Source organism: Camelus ferus, chromosome 4 (assembly GCF_009834535.1).
Source record: "Camelus ferus isolate YT-003-E chromosome 4, BCGSAC_Cfer_1.0, whole genome shotgun sequence".
Classification (NCBI taxonomy): domain Eukaryota; kingdom Metazoa; phylum Chordata; class Mammalia; order Artiodactyla; family Camelidae; genus Camelus; species Camelus ferus.
Window position 1 is genome coordinate 44,822,692 of NC_045699.1, and position 19,363 is coordinate 44,842,054.

The following is a 19,363-nucleotide window of genomic DNA, read 5'->3' on the forward strand; positions in this document are numbered from 1 at the left end:
TCTGCCACAATGATCATCGTCATCTTTCAGATTGAGGAGATCAAGATTTAACATGCCCAAGTTGACGCAGCTCTGCCGGGATTTGAACCCAGGCAACCCTGAGTCCTGAGCCCAAGATCTCTGAGTTCCTTTTTTCCTGCTTTTCATGTACTTTTTCCTTTGTTGATTCTCAGGACCTGGAGCAGCTTCTGCTGCAGAACCCAGTGCCACAAGCTTGCAGAATAAGGGCAACACTTGCAGCCCCGAGGGCAGCTTGAATCCTGGGCCAGATGGGAGAGAGCCAAGCAGAAGGGGAGGAGTGAAGAAGTATGCCAAGACCCTGAGGAAAAGAAGGTCTTTCCTACAGACTGACTACACCTGTCAGGTTTCATTTCCCCTGGTGCCGTCAGCCTCCCTGGAGAGTGTGGATGACGTTTGCTACTACAACCGAGAGCCCTACCTGGCCCTCGGTGCACCCTCCCCAACTGTGTCCTCTCTGCAGGATGTGCAAGGTGAGCCTGGCCTCCTGGAGACGAAAGCCCTGGGGCTGCTGGCTCCCCTGAGGGAGACTCAGAGCAAAAACCCAGCCTCCCGGGCCATGGAGATGGAGCCCGAGACCATGGAAACCAAGTCAGTCATCGACTCTCGAGTGTCTTCTATTTCTGCCATTCGCCTCCGGATTGACCCCAACCACAAAGAGAATTCTGGGATTGCCCCTCTGACCACCACAGTTGCCAGTTCCCCAGGAAACACGGCTCACTGTCACAACCCAGGATCATCTAGTCCAGATACTGCTCAGGAAGGGCCCTCCCAAACCTTATCTACATTTCAAAACTCTGTTGGCAGTGCCCCCAGAGAACTTGCCATGGAGCTTGGGAACAGCACCCCCTGCCTCTTCAATGCTGACCCAAACCCAGACAGAGTCTGCCTGACCATCAGCCCAGGGCCACATGATGTCTCTCGGGGAGACACACGAGAGCTGGGAGGAGTCCAGCTGGAAACAGGATGGGGACACCTGTTTACACATCATATGCAAGAACCTGCCCCCCAGGACACAGAGCCTTCGTTGTCTCCTCGAGACAGGCCTAGAAGTGGTGAAAATGGGATAAACTCAGAAGAGAAGGTGGCTGCTTTCCCTACAAAGGATGAGCAACAAGGACAGCTCTCTCTGGAGCATGATAGAGAAGTTACAGACAAAAACGGCACCAGTTTATTTCATGATGAGTCTGGGAAGGATTCGGGTGACCCCAAGGGTGACGTGCCAAATGCTGTTCCACAGACTACTGGCGTCAGTCCCCCAGCAGGTAAAAAAATAGCCTCCCTCTCCTTGGAGACTCCTGTAACAGGGACTGAGCAGACCCCACCACATTCCCCCACAGACCCCCAAGGACACAGCAGAGAAACCCCAGGCCAAGCCCATCAGGCCCAAGAACAAAAACTGGCAGAGCTGGATTTAGACTCAGATTACTTGCTTAGGGACCAGACCATTCCATCAGCCTTCCCTCTGGAGGAGGTCAAGGCAGAGCCACTTAACCATGTGATAGGGAAAGACACTGACCCTCAGGACACTCCCGAGCAGGTCTGTTTGAATCCAGGGCCTTGTCTGCCAGAGCCACTACCGTGTCCCCAAGAGGAGCCCTACTTAGAAGGTTCAAACCATTGTTTGCTGCCAGAAAGTAAAGACAAAAGCCCTAGCATCTGCCTTCCCGCTGAGAAGTCTTTCCTGTGCTTTGCCCCAGAAAGCCATCCTAAAGTTTCTGCCAGTCTCAGGTTGGCCACGTCTTCGGGGTTTGCAGGCGTGAATGAGACAGTGGCCCCCAGGATTGGGATGGAGCAGTGCAGCTGCCAGCTCTCCTATGCCACGTGCTTCCGTGGCCTGCAGCCGGAGACAGAGGAGGAAGACAGGGACTTGGAAGCATACCCCACAGTCCCCCTCACCTCACCGCCCTCACCCGGAAGCTGGCTGGCCCTGCCCCAGAGACCCACCCGGGCCCACAGCTGCAGCACAGAGCCCCTGTCGAGGAACAGCCACATCTGGCCGGAGTACTGCTCCCGGGCTCTGAGACAGCTGAAAGCTGCCCCTGCCAGCAACCCTGAGGGCTTCATTCAACTCATGGAGAGCTTGCTGGAATTACAGGACATCTTAGAAGCTTCCTGGGGAAATGGAAATAAACACCCCCCCGAGAAGTGCACCTGGCACTTTTCTGAAAGCCGGAGCCGCCTCTGCTTGGGCTCCCAAAAGCTCCTGTCGAGCTGTCAGCACGTGATCAGGATGGACCAGTCCCCCGACGAGATGCAGAGTGCCATACGCGACACCTTCCAGCACTTGGTTCAGCTGGCCGGCCTATGCTTCCAGTTCACAGACTGCAGTCGCTGCTCCACCCGGCACAGGGAAGCGGCGGGGAACCTGAGGGATGTGGTGTATACCTATCACCAGTTTGTGGAGGCCGCTAAGCTGACCTGCGAGAGAGGCTACCACGACCTGAGTGTGAAACTCTTGGCCCGGCAGTGCACGGCCCTTACGGCCGCCGTGTTCTGTTTGACCCAGAAGTTCCGGGCATCCACTGCCTTGTGAGCAGGCCAGTTGCCCAGACTCCCTGCCCTGCCCTGGACACTTCCCTGAGAAGCCCCTGCCATTCCTCCACCCGCCCCTCTCAAATGTTTACTATTTAGAGTATTCAAATAAACTGCTGCTTAATCTTTGCCTGAATCACACAGTGATGATAAGTTCGGGTCAAAAGCATTCACTCGTATTTGTTCAATAAACATTCACTGGATACCTACTCTGGGCCAGGCCCTGTGCTAGGAGTTTATTCATAAAGATGAGTAAGACAAGTCCCTGCGCCCAGTCAGGATGTTCACAACCCCTGTGGGTGGGTACAGATATGCAGATTGCCATCAGTAATGTGTGTACCCTAGGAGGAGCATACCCTGAGGGCGTGGAAGCAAGAGGAAGTCACAAACTGTCCCAAAAAAGCAGGGATGAGGGGATAAGGTGAGGTCACTGAAAAACAGTCTTGACTTCTCATATCACACTGATTTGAAAATAAACTTCGAAAACAGGAGTAAGTACATGTGATATTTGATAGATTCTACCCTTCACAAGTTTTGGTTTGCAGCGCCTGCACCTGGATGCCTGGTATTCTTGGCGACCTCGCTGAGACAAGCATAGGTTGCCACTAGGTGGCAGTAAGCTCCTTTTAGTTGCATGTCTTGCTCCCCTGCCCCTAGGTGTGCTCTGTGCTTTCTCTGACATGGACTGCACTTCCTGAATCCTGCACCTTCTATCCGTTTTACCTATCTAAAAAGGCAAACACTGAAGCCCTGGACTAGATTTGCCTTTTTAAGAATAATATTAGAGCAAAAGAAATATATTCAGTACCTTTCTTACTAATCCCACTTGAGCCAGTTAATCCCCATTGATCTTGGTGGGACCTTGGACAAGCTACTTAACCTCTTAGGACTTAGGTCTTCTCTTCTGAATATTCAGGTTACTAATAGTGCCTGCTTTGTAGGGTAGAAATCTAGTAAATACTCAATAAAAGTTAAGTTATAATCCTCAAACTTTATGGACACCTCTCCTAGTCTGAAACCCTTCCTTGCATTTTGTTTTCAGACTCCAGGAAGACTGATTTCAAGATACCCTTGGGATGCCTTTTCCCCCTGGCTTCTCTGTCCAGGCCAAGGGTGGCTTAGACACTCATTTTGGGCTATTAGAGTTCATGCAAGGGGTCCCTCTCTCCCTCTGGGGCTCCTGATCAGTTGTGGGCTTAGTTCTTCGTTTGCAGTTCATCTCCTCCAAGACCCCCTAATTCCTCTCCTTCACTTAGCAAAAGTAGGAGCCGACGGGGAGGGTGTTAAGCCACATACCCAAGTTCTTGCTGATCAGAAGGAAAGCAATACTTGGAGAAGAGAAGAGAACATTCCCACCCCCTGTTACCAGTTACTTGTGCCAGGAAGGGATTTATTTTCTTAGAGGCTTGTTTCTTTTCACAGAATATTTTGAATAAAATTGAAATAAGGTTCTTGAAAACAGATTTGAAGTGATTTCATGGCAATGAAAAATAGGAACAATAAGACACTGAAATAATAAAAATCATAGGATGTTACACAGGACTTGAATACTTTTACAAGTAGAAAGCTATGAAGAGCTACATAACTTACGTATGTGAACACAATCTGTGTGGTCACTAGGTTAGGGAAGGAGCTCAGGACTTCAACACAATCAAGGCTTGAATCCTGGCAGTGTTGTTATAGGCACATCTCTGGACCTCAAATGATGAAAGGAAATAACACTAGTCTCATTTAGAGGGCCTACAGTGTGCCAGATGCCTTATTTAGATACCTTGAATACATTTTCTTATCAACGCAATAACCCCCCAGCTAGAGACTGTTATAAAATATACATTCAGCATTATTGTGAGACATGAATACTCATGGAAGTTCTGAGAAACCCCTCATGGCTTTTTAAGAAGCTAAAGTACAGAGGGTTTGCCATGTTTGGCACTTTCTCTGAGATACACAGCCCCCCCCTATGAGACAGGCAGGATGAGACTGCCTACTCCCCAAGAATCAACTGTTTAATGGCTGAGAAGCTACTGGATATGTATGTACACTCCTTCCTTTCCCACCCATTATCACATTGGTGGATTCATTTCTTTAAACAAACATTCATTTTACACCCATGCCAGAGCACCTGAGGTAGGATTATGGATATAATTAATTGGGTGAGAATCTTGTCTTCAAGGGCTCCTGATACAAGAGATAAGATAACAGAGATGGAGAAAGACAATATAAAGCATGGTATGCTCATGGCCACCAAAGAGAACAGATAAGGTGCTGTGAGAGCTCAAAAAGAAGTAATTTGGGGGTGTTGGGCAGGGGGGAAGAGTGATCAGGGAAGGCAGGAAGGTAGGAGATAGCATTAATTAGAACTAGTATGTCAAGAAGTATTTATTGAGTAGCTACTGGGTGTCAGGCCAGGCTTTGGTAGATGGGAAGGTAAGTTTCTCAAAAAAGGAGAAAAATCACATGTTTGCTTATTCTTTGACAAATATTTACTGTGCAGTGGCACTGGGAATACAATCATCAATGTAATAGATATAGTCTCCCTCTAGGAACTTATAATTGGTAGGAAAGACACACACATAAAAAGATTACTGATGGGTGAAGGTGAAATAAAGAAAATGAACAGTGTCAGGATAGGACTGGGATGAGCCAATCTTCCCTAAGGTAGTCAGTAAAATCTGCTCTGAAGAGGGAAGGTTTAAGCTGAAGCCTACAGGGTAAGAAGAAGACAGCCCAGGGTAAAAATGAGAGGAGAGGGAACAGTATCTGCAAAGGCTTTTGGTGTGTTTAAAGCATTTCAAGAAGACGGATGTGACTGGAATACAGCAAGCTGGAAGAAGAGTGATAGATGAGGTCGGAGGGGTAGCCAGGAACCACCCATGCAAGGCCTTGGGAAGGTTAGATTTTACATCCAAGTGCAATGGGAAGCCACTGAGAGGTTGGAGTAATAGAGACATAACCATCTGGTAAATGGATGGGGTCTGGCAAAGGGTGGGCAGTGAAACCAGCTGAGTGGCCTTTTCTGTGGGGAAGTGGTCATGAGCTCATTCAAAGGAGAAGTGACAGAGAGGGAGGAGAGGTATTCGGTACAGCTGAGTGCGAGGTGCAGGGACTGGTTAGGTGTGGTGGGAGTCACTGAAGACCATCTGAGCCACTTTGCAAGTCCTATTGAGTGGGAAGCTGAGGCTAGCTTCTGAGCCTTCTGGGGAGGAAAGCATGTTTAGTTTTAGTATTTTACAAGCTGCTCCAGTAGCAGGTAAAGGATGGATTAAGCGTGGACTGGGGACGAGGTGGGAGGTGCTGGAGAAGCTGTGGAAATTAAAGTCTCCGGGGGAAAATTGTGAGGCCAAAGACGGATCCAACAAGGCTGTGGTTTCTGATGCAGGAGGTATTTCAGGCTCATTACTGGTAGGTCTGCAGGAATAAAAGGGAAAGTGGCCGATAGTGGTTTTGGTTTTTTTTTTTAATCAGGCCAAGGCTTGGGCAAGTCTCTTCAGCTCCCTGAGACTCAGTTTCCCCGTGGATATGTGAGGCGAGATGGAGGAGGGAGAGTGGCCAGACTCTAGACTCACTCGTGACCTGTCCAAGCCGGGATATCTGTTATGATCCTTGACGGCCAGGTAGTGGTAAGGGGTGCTGTGTCAGCTTGTGGGCTCTGCTGGTTGTGGGGAAGCCCAGAGGAGTGCAAAGCCCCCGGGATGAGAGAGGAGGGGCGGTTTGAGTCCAGTTTCAGCCCAGTTTCGCTGTCTCTAGCCATTGACAGCCATCAAGACGCCTGGTCACCTGCAGCAGCCCTCTGCGGTGGCCAAGCGGCTGAGACTGTATGCCCAGCTAACATGTGAGGAAACGGAGGCTCAGCTAGGCGCGCCAACCTTCCAGCGGGACACGGCTCCTTGGTATCACGGAGGAGCGTGGGAGCCGAAGCCGAAGCCTCGCCTTGACGGTGCACACAGACGGGCCAGGCGGAAAACGGCAACTCCCAGAATGCCTTTCTGAGAAGGGCAGGAACCGGAAGTGAGGTCGGAGGCGGGGCCTGTCGGACGCTGCCGCCGCTGCGTGAGGGGAAGTTTTCAGGTACGCCGGGGCTTGTTGCCGAGGTGGGGAGGGACTGGGGGAGTACCGCTGGGACTACCGCCTCGTTCACGGGCGGGACAGACACCTGGGAAGCAGACGCCTGCCCAGCAGTCGTATGGGCTCGTGTGCCCCACCTTCTTAGTACTGTTGCTTCCCCTCGCACTCACAGCCTGTGGGCCAGACGGCGGGTACTCGCGGGGAACTCTCGAGCCAGGGGTCGGGGGTTCTAGTGCTGAAGGTCCCAGAGGAGTGGAGCCAGCTTGTGGCTAAAACTTCGAATGAGGGGATGCGAGAAGCGTGCAAACAGTTTGGTTCATCACTTAGCTTAGAAAAATTCTGAGGAGGGTGGGTGGAGGAGGCTTTATTAATTCAGCAAGTCTTTATTGAGCGTGTGTTATGTACCAAGCCCATTCCTAGACATAGAGGATATAGTGAACAAAGCAATCAGAACACTTGCTTACATTACAGGAATGGGAAAGTTCAGACAAAAAAATGAGTAAAACGTGTGCCATGTTGGATAGTGAAAATCTGAATGACGTGATGAAGGTAGTCATAATTATCTGGGGGAGGAGGTTGGCGGTAAAGAGAACAGCAAATGCAAAAGTCCTAAGGTGGGCATATCCTTGGTATGTTAAGAACAAAAAAACAAAAAACAAAAAAACCCAGCAACAGCAAGCAGACCAGACAGTATAGAGAACGATGGATAATCAGTATAGGCCACTGTAAGTGTTGAGACAAGGATCAATAAACAATCTATGACAGAAATAGAAGGGGGTTTTATCTGAGCCAAACAGAGAATTATAGCCTGGGAGACATAGATTCAAGAAGCACTTGAATTCCACTGGACTGCAGAATAGGGGAGGCTTATAAAGGCAAAAACTGCAAGGTTATAGTTAGTTACATGAGTTATTTATCAAGAATTATAATTAGAGCTGGCAAGAAGTAAGGGTGCTTGTTAAACAAGGATTGGTTGGCGTCTGAAATGGCTGCATAGTTACATAGGGAGGCCTTGGGACTGAAATGTTGCAGCTGGCAGGTGTTCTGAATATGGCTGATGGTGTCCTTGGGTCTGGTACAGCTCAGAGAGAGTTGAGGTTCTCAGTGGTGCAGAGACATTTTTGAGACCAGATGTTCAGTGGCTGCCCAACTCCATTTTTGTATGCCTGAACATTAAATACTCCATTATAATTTCAATTTGTCATCAACTTAAGCAGATATCTCACAGAGATATATTATGAATTACCTGTAAGTTGCATAAAAAAACTGAATATCATTAATAATCAAAGAAATTCAAATTAAAACCCAATGAGGTTCCACTACACAAAAATGGCTAAGATTAAGAACCCTGACAACAGCAAATGTTGGGGATGATACAGAGCATCTAGAGCTCTTAAACACTGCTGACAGCAGTGTAAAATGGTGCAGTTACTCTGGGAAGCTGATGGTGGTTTCTTATGAGTTAAATAGCATCCGTCTTATGACCCAACAATTCTACTGTTAGTACTTGGCAAATAGATATTAAAGCATATGTCCACGAAAACACTTGTATGAGAATTTCACTTCTTGGCAGCTTTATTCCTAATAGCCCCAAACTGGAAAAATTTCAAATGTCTGTCAACAGAGGAATTTAAAAAATTGTGGTATATTCAGGCATGAATACTGCTCAGCAATAAAAAAGAACGAATGACTGGTACATGAAGCAATATGTATGAATCTCAAAAACATGTGGGGCAAAATGTCACTTTCAAAGAGTACACACTGAATCCATTTAAATAACATTTTGTAAAGCACAACTAATCTATGGTTATAGAAAAAGAACACATTTCTTTTGGAAGGCAGTGGGAATGGGATGGAGATTGACTTGGAGAGTGCAGAAGAAAGGGAACTTTCTGGAGTGATGGAAATGTTCTGTATCTTGATAGAGGTGTGGGTAACACTGTGTGCTTGTGAGAAACTCATTGAGCTGATATATTCCTACCCTTGACCTGCCACACACACACACACAAACTCACTGAGCTATACCTTTAAAATCTTGGCATTTTCTTTGTGTAAATTATATCTCAAAAGAACTTAATTAACAGAAATAATTAAAGTCAAAGTAATTAACAGAAGAATTCAAAATAAGAGGGTTACCTTAACTGATCTGAATTTTATTGTTTCATAGGGAAAGTTGATGAATCAAGAAGTAATAGTGTAGGGGAGGGTATAGCTCATGTGGTAGAGTGTTTGCTTAACATGCACGGGGTCCTGGGTTCAATCCCCAGTACCTCCTCCAAATATAAATGAATGAATAAGCCTAGTTACCTCCCCCCTCCCAAAATAAATTGAAATTAAGAAGTAATGGTGTAAGCATATGATTTCAGGTTAAGAAGTTAATTACCAGAACTGAAAATACCTGGTTAATAAGGGTTGCCCCTCTAGAGGTGAAAGGGAGGGAGGATCATTACTTTTCATTATAAATAGGTCTTTTTACCACATGCAAGGATCATATTACATAGATTTACTTTCTCAAAGATGTACTTCTCCTAAGATGTTGGTAGCACATTGGACTCAGAGGAGCAGCCGTGAGCAATGGTAATACCATTCTCTGTGACACTTAACTGTAGACTAGAGCACTTCTTACTCATATCTCCCTCAGAGATTTTGAACACCACTTTGAAATTATGACATTTGTCAAGTGTGCTGTAACAGTGGTTCTTCATATTCTTCTACCTCAGCACTTCTGATGAATATTAAACGTTTTCACTGTGACTATGGCTTTCTGCTTCAGTGCTATTTAACTGAGTTAGGGGAGGGAATAGGTAGTTTGGAAAAATGAATTCTGATATATCATTAGCAACTTAGAGTTCTTGGTTGGTTTGGGGCCACTCTTTACCATAATTTTTGGCTAGCTCTAACCCTCCCAGGATGTTTCTAGTATAGGACTTTGCATAGAGTAGATGCTTAGTAAATATTTGCTAAAGGAATGATTTTGAAAATAAACGGAAGCATAATGAGATAGGTGGATTTTGCCGTCTCTATCTCACTCTCAAGTCATACATGCATTTCACAGAACACAGTAAGTGAGCTTATCTGTGTCACTGGAGCAATGAAGAATCACTGATTGCTTGGAGGTGTCAGGAGTTGTGCTTGTATTCTAAGAAGTGGAGTCGGCTTCCTTACTAATGAAATGTTTCTGTGTTGACTCATTTCTCTGGAAGATACACATGCTTATCCATTCAGTAAGTCTATGTTAGTATTTTACACACTTCTACTTCTTCAGTAACACAATAACACTATTTTGTCATTTGGATATAGGGAAATGCCCCTGCAAGTGAAATAATGTAACATCTCACATAATTGTGACTTTTCCTAATCTGGTTGAAAAGGGCAGAGGACTATGTACATGGACTGGAAATTGGAACGGAGTGCTCAGAAAACAGAGTCACATGTGCTGCAGGAGCAAGAAGTCACCCTAGAGGGCACAGGCGAAGATGGTATCTCTGAAAGCTTCCAGCTTCTACAGATTGATGTGGAATGTGAGCATCAGGACGGGGAGACCCTGCCCACAGGCAATGCAGTGTGGTGCTCGGTGAGTGTAGTGAGTTGTCTGGTCATGGGCTTTCAGATGATGGAATGTCCCAGAGACCCCTCTTCTAAGGACAGATACTGGTGACAAAAAGACTGGGAATGAGTTTGGTGTATTCCAAGGGATGAATTTCCTGTTAACTGGTTTGAGGTTTCATTTCCATTTGAGTCAAAAAAAAAAGTAAATGAAGTTCGAGAGGAATCAGAAGGGTCAGGAAATCTCAACTCTGTCCCTAGTAAATTTACCATGACCATGGACATGTCACATTTGTTTTCTGGGGTACTGCTTTCTCTAAACACAATCTAGTCCATTTTTGTTTTAAAGGTTAGTCTCCCTTTTCTCTCCTAACTTTATGTTTAAATTTAAAAAATAATTAAGTAACTATTTCTAATATTCATTTTCCTTTTTGGTGCTTATGAAGTTCTCAAACAATTTTGTTTTCTGGATAACATAAGAAAAATGTCCAAAGAAAACAGAGACGCTGGGAAAAGACAGTTGCAGCAAAGAAGAGTAAAAGAAAACAAGAAAAAGAAAGAAGAAAAGCTAATCGTGTAGGAAATTCAGGTAACAGTAAATCAGATGGCTGGTGTAATTATAGTTATTTCTTAGCAAACTGGTATCTGCATGTTCCTAGGAGAATAGGAATATAGTTCTTAAGTAAAAACAAACATCTGGGAAGTAGGACCTATTGTCCTATTTTATTGGGAATCAAAATGTCAAAGCAAATTTAAGACTACCTTTCATGCTAGGTTCAGTGCTAAGAATTTTACATGGATTACTGTAAGGGGTTGGTACTTGTAATATCCCCATTTTGTAGGTGAAGAGATTGAGGCTCAAAGAAATTGAATAACATTCCCAAGGTCATATAGGTAGTAAATGAACAAATTGAACTCTGATTTAGTCCCAGCAGTGCGCTTCAGAGCCCACACTTAACCATTCTGCTATACCTAGACTGCATAATGAATGAACGCCTGGCATGAGCTTCAAGTTTCTCTTCATATGCAAAAAGTTCTCACCTGGCTGGGGAGATTTGTTTCTTACTGAATATTATTCTGTTTTCCCGCTTATTCCTTTCTGATATTTCTACTCTAGGCATCTGCCCCCAGCACAGCAAACGTTTTCTGAAATCCTTAACCAAGGAAAGACTTTTGGAAGCCAAACACTCGGGACCAAGACTCTGTATCGATTTGAGTATGACCAATCACATGTCTAAGAAGGTAGAACATCCATTAAATTCTGAGTTCCTGCTCACATGAGGGAGTTCCAGGGGGAGCAGCTTCACATAGAATATGACCTGCTCCAGCTTCTGTGATTCTCCTGTAAACCAGCAAATATATTTAGTTTTCTACACGTGGCTAGTAAGTTCTGAGATGACTGTTAGAAGGAATCATGATGAGAATAGACGTACATCCTCTGGTTTAGTTTAAAATTTTTTACCTTATCTTCTGTTTTGAGCCCAATACCTTTCTTTGCCTCTGTGTTCATGGTGTCCCCAGTCTAGATGGAGCCTTTTGGATTTAATTCTCCAGAGATGAAATCTTTGGCCTTCTGCTGGTGAAAGGAATATTTGCCTGGTTGCGTACTGAGGGGAGATTACCTGGTGGGAGGTCTTTCTGCAAAGAATGTGTTTTAAAAGGCCTCCCACTGACCCTATTAGTGAAGGAGGGATTTTTCACCCTAGATATGGCGATAACTGAACACACAGCACTCAACCCTGGGCAGTTAAGACTGATAGCAGTTTATTAGTCACATGTACTCAGCCGAGGGGAGGATGACACTGCATGCTATGCAGGGCTACATGGGGCTACAGTCGGGAACAGAATGAACAAGGAGGGGCTGTGGGGAGCAGACTTTGTAATAACAACAAGGTGGGGTGCTTCCTAATTCCTGCAAGAGACATGATTAGTTTTTTGGAATACTTCTGTGGACTGGCAGGGAATTGAAACCTACTATTTAGGGATAAGCAGGAACGCTTTATCAAAGGAATCTCTTTGATTAAAAGGATTGTTTAGCTAGTGGACCTTATCTGTGGGAGCAGAATTGAGAGGGGAACTTGCAGTTAGGCCATTCAAGGCCTTCCTGGTTTTCACCAGATATCAAGGCAGCACACAGTATTGGTCCCTGATGTTAAGCCTTACACCACAAAACAAACCTTTATGTTCCAACATCCCTGTTGTATGTGCTAGTGTTTGTATTTTTTTTTTCAGAGAAATTAGGAAAACTGAAGACCTAGAGTTCTTACATGGAACCTACTATAGCCCTTTGAAAAGATGAACCAAGAATTTTCTATTCTTTGTATTGCGATGTCAGATTCAAACAAACCCAAAGCTTTTTTTTTTTTTTTTCCTGTACTGAACCAAATCAGGGCAGATTGTGAAACTATCTTTCTATAAGGATGATGTCTCTGAATTAGGATGGAAAGTTAAAACTTCCAAGCCTATGACATCTGGAGTTAGGGAAAAGTGCCAAGTTTAACTGGTGGAGTATAAAAATGTCTGTACAGTAATCTAACCTCTTTTTAATAGTAAACATCACATGGTAAGATTTTAGAATGAAAGCTAAAAGAAAAATTATAGCAGATCCAGAGGAAGGAAGAGGTCTCAATTTTTCCATTAACTTGCTAATTCTGGGTTAGTGTCATTACCTTAACTTTCATCTATAAGGTATGATGCCATGGGGTGTAACATACACACATACATGCATGTACTCCTGGAGTAAAAGGGGCCATTCTAGTTCATGAGATTTCCCAGAGTAGTATTCAGTGAACTTCCTGAGTAACCATTTGTTGATAATGCATCCAGAAAGAGTGGGCCTGTTTCCACCCTAAGTTGTCCTTACTTCTTTGAAGGAATTAAGTAGACTAGCTGGACAGATCGGAAGGTTGTATGGTTCAAATAAAAAAGCTGACAGGCCATTTTGGATCTGCCTCACTGGATTCACCACAGACAGTCCCCTGTATGAAGAATGTTTGAGGATGAATGATGGATTTTCTAGTTATCTGGTAAGCCTCATTTTATATATTTGAATTGCCATCTAAAAAGTAGGTTGGGGTGGGTAATAGGTTTTTTTTTTTTAACTTTTTCATATTTTGATGTAAAAAAGATATATTTATATATAAATTATATGTTTTCACTATTACAGTCTTAAAGAATTTATAACCTCTAATCAGTTCTTATATTTTCTAATTTTCATCCTTCCACTGCACTGGCAAACTAACATTACCGGCAACTAGGACTGTATTTTGTATCCAGTGTATTGTATGCTAGACTGTGTGCTCTAGCAGTGTTCTAGGGAAATGGTATGACTCCTTTCTTGTTTTTAGTAGCGCAGAGTTAGGCAACATGAGTTTTGAGGGGAAGAGAGAATTCCTATGGGAGTAATACAGATTTAAGATGAGTTTTAGGGAGTACTAAGTTACTTTCAGTACTTTCCCTAGGATCTCTTAAATGTAGTGATTGATATACAGGCAAGAATCCAGATCATTGTCTAAGAAATGCCACTGAAAATACCTTTGTGTGTTTGCATTATGTAGCTGACACGGAGTGTGGAAAAGCGCCCTGTGTAGTGCCACACAGTTAGTCATGTTTGCTGTTACCTGAACAATCCCCTCTTGTAATGCAGCCATTTCTAGCTTTACTGTTCTGTACACATTTTATGATTCCTATATGTGAGCCAAACAGACCCACTCTCAGGGCCACGTAGTCCCGTCCCCTTGTCTTCATGCTTTTCTTAGGTGATTCCCTCCACTTTGAATACTTCTTTTTGTATGTGTCTATCTCGCCTCTTTTCAGAAACCAAATCCCAGCATTCCCTTCACTAGAAGGTTGTCCCTGCTGTTGTCATTCCCTCTCCGTGGTCGTGGGGCATGATCCCTGTACATCTGTTAGGGCCTCATATCACTTTCTGTCTCATTTTGTCAGGCTGAATGTCTGTACCTTTCTGCTTCTCGTCCCCAACTCAGCACTTTCTGAGAACAGGTTGTCTGACATACTTCCCCTTGATGCACCTGGAGCCATGCCTGATAGAAGCTAGGTGCCCCGTAACTGGTTGCTGTAGTGTGGGCTATGTCTTAACCTAGTTCATGCTACGTTGGATTATTTACATTTTTTAGCTAGACATAACAGAAGAAGACTGCTTTAGCTTATTTCCTCTGGAAACCCTTGTGTACCTGACTCCAGACTCAGAACATGGTATGTACTTTACTGCATGCATTCATGTAGAACATTGCTTCTAGCCCTTTATTTCATTATTCCCAGTATCAGAATTTGTTAAAGCCACCCAAGGTGTATCCAAGAAAAAAAAGGAATGGACATTAATTGCACACCTCTTATGGACAGAGACCTCACTGGATACTTAGTATTTGTCCTACTGTGTGCACACAGCTGCACAGATTTAGAGTCTCCCATCTTCAGAAGGACCTTATGAGGTACTTGGTAAACCTTCTCGGTTTCCCTAGTCATCTCTCCACATTGACCCTTTTTGGATCAGTGTTAGATATATATATATTTTTTTCCCCAGAAAATCATCTGTTTCACATAGTTTTCAATTTTGTTATATTAAGTTGATCTCAGTATGCTCTTCTAGTTATTTTACATTCCTCTCAGATTTTGTCTCCTTTCTGAATTCTAATGATGATTTGAATCTGCTACCTATTTTTCATGACAAGATATGCTAAAGGTTATCTATTTAATTGGTCTTTTCAGAGAGTTAGCAAGTCTACTATTTTTTTGTTTTCTATGTCATTAAATTTCTACTTCTATCATTAATAATTCTTTCTTTTTATATTCTTTGGATTTAGAAATGATAAAACAGATTGATCTCAATGGCTTTCATTTTTTCATTAGCTCTTGAAGATGTTGATCTAAACAAAGTTTACATCCTTGGTGGACTTGTGGATGAGAGTGTTCAGAAGGTAAGTGCACATTTTAGGTCCAACAACTACATTTTGAAAAGTGGTGCTTACTTTTAGAGGCACCTGCCCTGTCATAATCTTACCCAAAAGGCCTAAAAACTAGGAGGGAATAGGAAGAAGGAACCTTTTCTGCCTAGGTTGGCCCTCCCACAGGCGGAGTTCCCTCTCTCCTCAGCAGTGTCAGCAACCCTGACCTGATGGAATCCAGTCAGGAGCTGGAATGGGGAGTATTTGGTAATTATATAAACAGCCATTATTGATTTCCTTTTTTCTCTATTCTCTTCAGGTCTGCAGGAATAACTCTGATTTTGACCAAGGGAGCTTTGACTCAACATTCTTACCAGCTATTTGTTCTTTGTGAAAGAGTAGCTTGTTCCTTCTTAGGTCATCTTCCCTGTTAACAGACGTCTTACCCCATAATCTCAGCCTCAATAGGACTGTCCAGATTTCTTTTGTTGAATTGGAATTTTATTGGAAAAATTGGCATTTTGAAATAGGTTTCTATTATATAAATATTAGTTGAGATAACCTTGTTTATATTTACTAAATAACATTGTATAGACAATTATATATATATGTGTGTGTGTGTATATATATATGTATATATACACACACATATAGTTAAAATGTATAAAAAGGAGTACAGTGAAAAGTAAGTCTCCCTCATCCTTGTCTCCTAGTGTCTGCTGCCTATGGCAACCATGATTTTCTTATGTATCCTTCTTGATATATTCTGTGATCACACAGTATATGTTTATGGGTATATTTTATATATTTTTTTTCATGTATGTGAGTATATCTTTTTCATATATATATATATATGAGATATATACACATATTGAATACAGGTGATACTTAACTGAATTGCATTTATTCTAAAAAAGTCAGTGTTCCATGACTCCATAGTGATAAACTAAAACATTAGCAGGGGGGTGCATGGGGAGCTCTAAAGAATGTCAGCTAATAAATAAGAAATGCATGATAGAATTTTAAAATCTTCATTTTGTCACTCCCAGGGTAATAACTGACTCAGGGAACTGAATGAAAGATTGTGAGGGAACTGACTATTCATGTGGTCCTAAAGTACCACCCCACAGATTACAAAGGCAAAAATGTACCATTACAATGAAATGATCTGGAGGTCAGCATTTTGACAAATGATCAAACTTAGAATCACCAGTGTGCCTCCCAATGTGATGGACTCTCACCTGTGAAGTATTCTTGCTAGAAAATGTTTAAACTGAATTTAATCATAAACAGATCCGTATGGGACATTCTGCAAGACAACTGGGCCAGACTTTGAAAAAAGTCAATGTAATGAAAACGGAAATAGTCACAGGGACTATTTTAGATTAAAAGAGATTAATAAGACGTAAGAGCCAAATGCCGTCTCCCACAGCACAGTGACATCCTTTTTTTTGAAGCAGGTAGTTGACCTTCCCAGAGCTTCTTACGAGGTAGTGAACATAATTTAAACATCAGTCCATGACTCAGGGTTATCTTTAAAGGAATGTTAGTTACTGTACTCTGACACTACATGGCCTCAGATTGTTGGACTTCTTGAGTTCTGTCTCCTTTTTGTGGTTTTCAGAGCCTTTCCCTTCCTTTGAGCTGTATGCTCTCATACATTAATGCTGTCTTATTGCTGGTGGTGTATCTGACTCGAATCCTGTCTCCCTTATTTCTAATTTGCTGCTACCAGTTCAATGTGACTGAAAACTCCAGAATTGGGTCTTACTGAGTTAGGGCCAGGAGTATTCTCCACTGATTGATTAGACTTGGATTTTTGGATGCAGACTGTGGCTGCAGATATGCTTCTTTTTACTTATTTCCTTCTTGATTGTTAAGTAGTAGTGAGTGAAAGCTAGTGGATAGATGAGTGAGGTGTTGCTGCACAAGCCATTTCTTACTTGCCACAAGTAAATACTCTTCATTATCTATAGTTTCTTCCACTCTACCATAGGCTACTTAATTTTAATATACTTATCATTTAATTATGATTACAGATGGAAATTGAGGCAGTAAATGAGGATTCTCACAATTTACTCTGCATATTACAATGAGAATATCTTCATGTATTATTTTATAAGAATAATATGTAACTGTGATTTACAGAAGGTGACATTTCAAAAGGCCCAAGAACATTCAGTCAAGACCGCCCGCTTGCCAATCCAGGAATACATGGTCAGACGCCAGAATGAGAAAAACTATCATTCAGAGATCTTGGCCATCAATCAAGGTACTCCTCACACGGCCCACACTTAATATGTGTTAGTTCTGGTGCTGCTGCTTTGCATAGTGTTTAAAAGGCTCTTGAAGCAGTCTCCCATGTGACTGATGTGCTTGGACTTTATTGTATGCATGTATTCTGGCCTCTCAAGCACTTTTCATTTTCTTCCTCTCAGGCATTTTTCATTTTCTTCCTGGTTCACAATTACGTTAAAGATAATTGAAATTGTTCCCTTGTCCTAACTGCCATGCCTTCAACCCATCACTGGCTTTGTCCTTCGGGATTCAGTTTCCAGGCATCTTGGCTGCTCCCTTCCCCATCCCAGGCCACATCAGGGCCCCTCTGTTGTTCCCATTGTACTGTGTTCCTTTCGGTTGCAGCATTGTTCATTCACAAGCCTGTATCTCTCAGTGTAAACTGAGGTCCTTTGTAGGCAAGCAGGGATCTAGTAACTTGTGTGGTACAGAGTAAATCTGTTGAATGAAATATTCCAGAACACCTTTTTCCTCATTTGCTAGTTCTTTTTCTTCTTTATGGTAACTCTGTTTTGTTTACCTTTCTAACAGTATTTGATATCCTATCCACCTACTTTGATACTCAAAACTGGCCTGAAGCATTGAAGAAAGGAGTTTCTTCCAGAAAAGGCTATGTTCTTCAGAACTCAGTGGAATGATGGACAGCCTAAGGTTGCAGCTGCAGGAGGCGAAGTTTGTTGCAGGTGCCTTGACCAAAGAGCAGAGCAGAGGATGTTGGCGGCATTCACTTGCCTTTACTTGACATCTGGACTCTTCACTAGGATAGGAGTTACTAACAGGGACCAACCACATTTTGTGCTCTTTTGTATCTCCCATAGTGCCTGGCTCACAGGAAGTGCCCAGATATGTGCTAAGTAAAAAGTTTACATAACAATGAATTAGCCCTAAAACTACATGGCTTTGGATGTGTTAATTCATGTTTTGTACACTTACTTATGAAGATGATAGAGATAGCTTAAATACTCAGTTATTGTTATATCAAGAGTTTAATTTTCACTACACCAGCATCATAAAGTTGACTTTCTCCAGCCACTTCGATCATGCTGATTTTCCCCTACTCAGTAGTAAGCTGTATGTATGCTTTGCAGGATCAGCCTGTCCTAACTTAGCCCTACTTTAAGCCCCAGCAGCACTTTGTTCCCATCTGTGACTCCTACTCTGTCTCCCCTGTTCTGAATATGGGCATGGTGGGCTTCTCTCTTCCTAGCTGGAGCCTCCTAATAATTTGTGGGAGTATCTCTATATCCTTCTGAGCCTTGTGCAAACTAGAGTCTTCATATATACTTGCAATTAACAGATCAAACTGAAAAGCAGAAACACAGTATTAAGCCTAACTTGAAAATATCCAGAAAATACATTGCATCTGACATGAGCATGTTATAACCTAAAACCTCAGTGACCCTTTTGTCATGTCCTAGTCAGGTGGAGTTGCTTCAGTTACTCTGGCCAGTTTGGGTTAGTAAACTTGATAACTAAGCTGCTAGCAAATTCAGAAAATGTGTTCTATATCTCAAAAGAACCAAAAGATTACTTCTGTGTTCTGTCCCCTCTCCTTCACAATTTAATCCCTCAAGAGCTATGATTGCTTGATAAGTTATGTGTGTCTTTTTACTACTTAAAAATGACCCAGTCTTCAGGAAACATCTTTAGGAATACAAAATGCTCCTTGGTCTTTAACAACATATTGAATGAGTTCTATAATCTGTCATCCCAAAGGGCCTCCTATGGATAGGCTTCAGGGGTCTGTAGCTCTTTCTTACATTCTCAGGGAGGTCTCTGACCCCAGAACCACTGACGTGGATCATTATCAGCCAGGGTCCATTTTCACCTTTAAACACTTTGCTTAAAAATGCAAATTTCCTCTCAAATTCCATCACAAACCTCTGCTGCTTTTTCAGAACCTAGGCAGGTAGTCTTTTGTTTGGCTTCTAGGAAATGATACTAACAAAATAAGATTTGGTTGGACTTGGAATCAGAGATCTTCATCATAGTTACTT

At 43.0% G+C, this 19,363-nt stretch overlaps 2 protein-coding genes across 12 annotated transcripts in view; both read left to right on the plus strand.

The window, feature by feature from the left end:
* Window positions 1-2,763, plus strand: part of FRMPD1 (FERM and PDZ domain containing 1) — a 118,761-nt gene extending 115,998 nt beyond the window's left edge. For all 10 annotated transcript variants that reach the window (XM_032478014.1, XM_032478016.1, XM_032478020.1 and 7 more), the window contains one exon: window positions 174-2,763. In XM_032478014.1, the coding sequence (XP_032333905.1) occupies window positions 174-2,554 (2,381 nt within the window). In that variant the 3' untranslated portion in view covers window positions 2,555-2,763. The remainder of the gene's footprint in view (window positions 1-173) is intronic.
* A 3,798-nt stretch (window positions 2,764-6,561) lies between these two features.
* Window positions 6,562-18,959, plus strand: TRMT10B (tRNA methyltransferase 10B). 2 transcript variants are annotated; one of them, XM_006187786.3, is made up of 9 exons: window positions 6,562-6,621; window positions 9,990-10,192; window positions 10,645-10,753; window positions 11,282-11,406; window positions 13,038-13,190; window positions 14,301-14,379; window positions 15,034-15,101; window positions 17,217-17,340; window positions 17,898-18,959. In XM_006187786.3, the coding sequence occupies exons 2-9, from the start codon at window positions 10,001-10,003 to the stop codon at window positions 18,002-18,004; spliced, it is 957 nt and encodes a 318-aa protein (XP_006187848.2). In that variant the 5' UTR covers window positions 6,562-6,621; window positions 9,990-10,000; the 3' UTR covers window positions 18,005-18,959. The 2 variants fall into 2 exon arrangements, with proteins under 2 accessions (XP_006187848.2, XP_014417334.2); XM_014561848.2 differs by lacking the exons at window positions 17,217-17,340; window positions 17,898-18,959 and adding an exon at window positions 15,388-17,196.
* The last annotated feature ends 404 nt before the right edge of the window (window positions 18,960-19,363 follow it).

Excerpts from the sequence above, each read along its gene's own strand:
- TRMT10B (XM_006187786.3), top strand. The coding sequence starts at position 10,001 with ATGTACATGGACTGGAAATTGGAACGGAGTGCTCAGAAAACAGAGTCA. Across the intron at positions 11,407-13,037 it reads CCAATCACATGTCTAAGAAG|GAATTAAGTAGACTAGCTGG; the intron begins GTAGAACATCCA and ends ACTTCTTTGAAG. Across the intron at positions 15,102-17,216 it reads TGGATGAGAGTGTTCAGAAG|AAGGTGACATTTCAAAAGGC; the intron begins GTAAGTGCACAT and ends TGTGATTTACAG.